We start from the raw sequence: 5,905 nt of genomic DNA on the forward strand, positions 1-5,905 counted from the left end.
TATTCATTCATTCATTTACTTTTATTTATGAATATGCCACCTGCTATTTTTTTTTACTGGACAACACAGAGAACAATTCCTTATTATTCTTTCTTTCCCCACTGTTCCTTTTTAATTGGTCTGTATTACATCCCCTCTCAGTAATATGGAGACTCCCCTGTTTTCTCAAATTTTCATATAGTCTTCCTGACTTCTCACCATTCCACTTCCCTGTGGTTCACCATGTGTGGTGTCTCCCAATGGTGCTTTTCCTTGTAAGATTCTAAATGACCCTTTTGTCTGGCCATGTATGGTAGTTCCTATGTGCCATGAATATTTAGAGCAGTGTATTGACACTTTCAGATTTATTTGTTTCTTTTTTTTTTTTTTCTGTTTGCTTTTATATAACTTACTTAGGAGTTATGCAGAGTATTTTTTCTGTCCCTCATTTCAATAACTCCATTACAGCAATAGGGAACAAACCAGCTTTGGTAAAGGATCAGCAAGAGGAGAGCTTGTGTCGCTACACATGTAATTCAAAAGGATGGTACCCAAAGCCTCAAGTCATTTGGACAACCTATGGAGGAGGCAAAAAACATATGGAGATCAACACCAGCATCACCTGGAGTGAGACAGATCTTTTTGTAGTACAAAGCATCGTGGCAGTTCCTTGTGATGACGTAGATGTGAAATGTGTCATTATGCTCATCAAAGAAAAGATAAACCGAACTGGTAGGTTCCTAGAATCATTTTGGGTTGGAAGGGACCTTAAAGACCTTGTATTCCTAACAACTTTGATGTGGGCAGGGATGCCACCCACAAATTAAGCGTTTCAGAGATTTCACTCGTTTTTAACAGTGTGAATATGTGTGTTTTTTTTTGTGTGTGCAGGGTTCCTGCACTCAGGAAACTGGAAAAGATAGTGTGATTCCAAGGGAATCTTCTTTTTTACTGTAAATGCCACCTCAGTCATGGAGAACGGTGACAAATACAGCTTTCCTAATGTCTAGCCAATAATTTCTATTATCTGTGCTGATTATATTGAAAAGCTTTTTGTGAAAATCCGTCTTGGTTCAGGCAGGAAGTTACACATTTGCAAGTGAAAAAATAAAAATTCTTCCTGTTGCTTCTGAAATTTTTAAAATTAAATGCTCAAAGGCCAGATGTGTTTCATGGCAGATGAAGCAGCAACAAAGCTGTGGGTGCTCTGTGAAATCTCTTTCTTGTTGTACTCGTTATTTCTGCGTTATGCCCAATGCAAGAGTGATCAGTTGCCTTTGTTACAGGTTCTTTGAATGAAATAATTAGGCAAAAGCCAAGCACTGTACGTACTTGTATGTACAAGAGCCAAATGAGAGGTGTCTGTGTAAATCCCAAGGCTATTTTGGTATTTCCCCAGGAGAACATCTATCTTCATTGATCAAGACAAGCATCCTAGAGGAGAAGTACAATATTTTTGCAATAGAAAGCTCTGATGAGATATATGGTGGACATCTAGCACCTTCTGACTTGACAACTAATGGGGAATCCTATTTACATGTTGTTCAGCAGTCAGGTATGCAGCAATTAAGATTTATTTCTTGTACTTAAACCTTTTATGTTGGAGAAAAGTGCCCTCTTCTCACATTATCCTACCCTAATAAGAAGGATGGGCCTAATGCTGTGAATTATTTCACCCTGTTTCCAACAACACTCAACAGTTGGCTCAATTCAGACAACTATTGCTCAATAATCTGAGAAAATCAGTAGCTCTATAGATACGGTATGGAACTATCCAACTTCTGTTTGCAAAGGGAAGAGCACCAAGGGATGCCAGGAAAGCCAGGAAGACAGTGGGTTCCTCAGCTGAGTGCATCTATCCTGTTTCCCACCGTGAATATCTACTTCTCAATGCTGACAGATCTTTTGTATTAAGCTCTTTAAGAATTATTCTGACCGAAAGATGATATTGAGCAGCAAGGCTAGGGCTGAGCTCCTTCAGAATCATAGAAGCATGAAATCATTAATATTGGAAAGGACCGCTCAGGCCATCTTCTGTTAGTTCTACTCAGTCATAGCTTTGAAATTCAACTTAAGATAGAGCAATTTTATGGTATCACTTACAGCAATATTACTCGATTCAGAAATAGTCTGCTAAACAGGCAGGCTCTTGAATAACAGTGGAGACATGATTGCAAAATCAGCATTAATTTAAAAATTCCCAGATATTTCCTTCCTCGTTTATCTCCAGGGTGTTTAAGAAGTGGTATAATACAAAAACTTCAGTGCTATGTCTAAGCTTTCTTTAAAATATTTTGTGGTCCTCATCACTCTCCCAGATGAGTAATTATTTTTAAAAATGTTCTTCTGTTAGCCATGTCCAGATGGCACAGATTAGATGACTTCCACTGCCACTCTACACCTGTATTACATTGCAATAAATTGTTTATCTTTTTTTTTTTTTTTAATTGCTTTTTCTCCCTTTCTTAGGAAACCATGACTGGCTCTGGATTCTTTATCTCTTTTGCTTCATTATTGCAATAGGTAAGCTATTCCACCATGCCAGAGCCCCCAGTTTACAGTTCGTAGCAGAGAAATTTTGATAGCCTTCTCACCCAGAATTTCCGACCTTCTATTGTCCTCCCAAGTGGCACAGACATCCTGTGTTGGAGATAACTCATTCTTTCCAAGAAACTCACAGCTCTGGATTCCTTCAAGAGAATCTTTTTGTTAATGAATTCACTCAGGAGTGGCTTCCGCCTTCCAGATGCACCCCATAGCTTTCCATCTTCCAAAATCAACATCTTCCCTCACCTTCACAGAACAATGTTGTCCTTTGCCTCTCCAGTCCTTTGTGTTTCTAGCACCCAGACATTCTGAAGTTGGTTTTCTCAAATGAAATACCGTTTTCATTGTCTCATCTTTCCTTTTATTTATTTTATTTCCTTTCTATTTATTCTTTTCTGGCTTAGTAATGAACTACAGAAACATTCCTTATTAACTGGGCATCTGTCTGCTCAGATGTTACGAATTGGGTATCTTTTCACACTCTCATTTTTCCTTCCTAATGTGTAGAGTTCTAGAGTTCACCAAAACCAATTTTCATGTGCAAATATTTTAACTGAAATTGAAATTATATAGTTTGACAAGCTTACTATTACCTGGAGAGAAGTAAAAATTGTCTCCTGTGTGCAGCAGAAGAGAGAATATGATTTCTGCTTGTTGAGAATGCCAATGATGCTGAAGAACACTAAGAAAGCCTCTGGGGCATTTTATATGAAGCAATATCTGCATCATTTTGTGTAAATGTGGAAAAGAAAAAAAAAAAAAAAGAATGCAAATCTGACTTCTTTGGGGCCATAACATTCCATGTTTTTAGGTTCTGTCACTACGGTAACAGTGTAGTTCCATTTTTAGCATTTGTACTACAGATTTTCCAAATGATCCTCTGGCATCCATTCATTGACACAACTGAGTTTTCTTGATTTATTTTATTTTATTTTATTTTGTCTTTTAAATACAGATGTGTATTTCACATTCAGATGTGAGACGACTTGATAGCATTTAGTTGGGATATATATCTCAGTTTCTGGCAAATTGCAGGGTTGATGCATATTGAAGTTTTAAGGAGTTTGCTTTTAAGACGGACCTTCCTGAGAAGCGATCTATAATAGTTCTGCAACCATGGCGCTGGGAAAAGCTTTTGCTACTTCCCTTCTAACCACTGTCCCAGAAGACCTCATTGAGGGAGGAAGATCCAAAGTAATATAAGGAAGGCAGGTATACAGCTGCACACAGACTTTCCCTTCCTCTAGAAAATGTCCAGTCCTTTGTTAGGAAAGGTCCTTATGAGTGTCAGATATCACAGACCACAGAAGGAAGAATGCAGTAGAGTGAGTGGATTGGTTTACAATGAGTATGTAGGACATATGTTCATTTGGTGGACTGAAGTGAGAGCTCAGAATGGCTGTCCTCATCTCTGAGGCAAGGCTGTTCTCCTGCTACAGTACACATTTGTCAGGGTCTGTAGAAATTTGTGGCAGGAGACCACAGTTCACAAACTGGCCAGAATACACACTAATAAATGCAGATCTAACAGGTGAGGTGGAACCACTATGGAAAAAACTTCAGGGAAATTGACTACCATTCCCTGAGAAGTAAGGAACCACTGAGGTGCTATTTTTCATGCATTTTCTTTTTAGCACACAGCGAGAGAAAAATCAGTGTGTGTGTTGATGGTGTAATAATGAAGAATGGCCATGGAGTGAGTTCCATATTAGAATGAGGAATGTGCAAAGGTTTGTTCTCTCCATGGCCTCAGGTCTCTTCTGTGCCCTATTGTGCATTTGGTTTAGATGGGAGGATGTGCTTATGATATTAGGACTCAAATATTGACTGGACTTCTTTCTCAGTGGCATTTTTCCTGTGTCAAGATTTTAAGCACTGGACATTGAGAGCAAGCAGCCCAAGGTACAGTATATGCCATGACAGAGCAAATAGGGGACTGTGAGGTTTAAGTCTTGGTCTGAACCGGAAAGAAAGGGCAATTGAGATGTGATGTAGGTGTTACCTCAAAGCCACCCTGCATGGGAAAACCCTGACTAAGTAAGGGGTTGGTGGAGGATGAGCGTGCCATGCTGAAGGCATCCCATCCTTTTCCCTAAAGTTCTAGGGAATGGGTTGCTAAGAAAGGTGTCATTACTCTCACCAATATCTGTGTCCCTTTTTTAGTGGAGCTCCATGCACAAAGAAGAGCAGGGGAGGATGCACAGAAAGGTGAGTGCATGCAGGATAGTGCCCCAGTGGCACTGTGCATGAGTGTTCTCTTGAATAATGAAGGTCTACACCTTCATTGTGAGTGTGCTTTGTTAAGGGATTCCCATACTTCTTCCCAAGTCTTTCTGGACGATGTAGTGCTGAGCAACATTTCCATCCTTTCCTCTTTTCTTCTTGCAGAGACCCTGAAGAAGATTGGTGAGTAGAGCTGTCTCACTCCTGCCAAACCCTGCAACTGCTCAGCAGGCTGTTGGGATGTGTGATTCTGTTGGATGTTGTAATGAGTTTGGTGGAGACTTTGGAGCAGATAAGAGTGATCTCTTTTTCAGAGCAACTGCTGGCACAAAGAAGAGCAGAGGAAGATGCAGAGAAAGGTATGTACAGGAAGGACAGTGCGACAATGCCTCTGTGCATGAGGAATTACAGCATAATGTAATGTTGGTGTAGTGTCGGTGTGCCTTGTCGAAGGCTTCCCACACTTCTTCCCAAGTCTTTCTGAAGATGGGGTGCTAAGCAAGGTACTCTTTCATTCCTCCTTTCTTCTTGCAGAGACCCTGAAGAAGAAGATTGGTGAGTGGAACTGTCTCTCTGCTGGCTACCCCTGCAACTGCTCAGCAGGCTGTTAGGATGTGCGTTTCTGTTGGAGGTTGTAATGAGTTTGGTGGAGACTTTGGAGGAGATGAGGGTGTAAAAAGGACTGCTCAGAGAAAGCAGAGATGGGGTGGCAGGATGGAGAGCGTGGGCCCGGATGAGTCCTGTGTGCCAGGGGGAAGTGATGGTTGGAGCAGGTGACTTGTGATCCCATTCAGAATGAGAGGTTTGTGAGGAGGGGTGTGAATGGACTTGAGCCAATTCCCTGCCAGAGGCCTTTGTTGTACATGGCTGGGGTGGGCAGCTCTAACAGGCAGCACCCTGGGACCTTTGTGGGTCTGGACCTGACTTGGATTCTTCCTTTTTTGGTGACTTCTTGGACTGGGCAGAGGGGCTCTGTGCCAAGTATGGTGAGTATTTCTGCTCGCCCTCAGGCATTTGCAATGAAGGGCTTCCCATCCTGTTCCCAGAGCCTTTGTCGATGCTGGGGTGCTAAGTAAGGTGTCTCCCCCTTCCTCTCTGTCTGCAGCAAGTCTGAAGAAGGAGAATGGTGAGTGGGACTGTAGCCTGGCAAGCCATC

The 5,905-nt window shown here is 41.4% G+C and overlaps 1 protein-coding gene across 1 annotated transcript in view; it reads left to right on the plus strand.

Annotated features, from left to right (window-relative positions):
* Positions 1 to 447: 447 nt before the first annotated feature.
* Positions 448 to 5,905, plus strand: part of LOC122191208 (butyrophilin subfamily 1 member A1-like) — a gene marked incomplete at its 5' end in the record, with an annotated part of 8,263 nt that continues 2,805 nt past the window's right edge. Inside the window, 7 exons of the mRNA XM_042891430.1 lie at positions 448 to 711; positions 1,379 to 1,534; positions 2,449 to 2,502; positions 4,690 to 4,734; positions 4,915 to 4,932; positions 5,284 to 5,304; positions 5,855 to 5,875. Coding sequence (XP_042747364.1) covers positions 448 to 711; positions 1,379 to 1,534; positions 2,449 to 2,502; positions 4,690 to 4,734; positions 4,915 to 4,932; positions 5,284 to 5,304; positions 5,855 to 5,875 — 579 coding nt within the window. The remainder of the gene's footprint in view (positions 712 to 1,378; positions 1,535 to 2,448; positions 2,503 to 4,689; positions 4,735 to 4,914; positions 4,933 to 5,283; positions 5,305 to 5,854; positions 5,876 to 5,905) is intronic.

The sequence above is a fragment of the Lagopus leucura genome, unplaced genomic scaffold (genome assembly GCF_019238085.1).
Source record: "Lagopus leucura isolate 7727_CA_CO unplaced genomic scaffold, USGS_WTPT01 222-3_obj-0_obj, whole genome shotgun sequence".
Taxonomy (NCBI): Eukaryota; Metazoa; Chordata; class Aves; order Galliformes; family Phasianidae; genus Lagopus; species Lagopus leucura.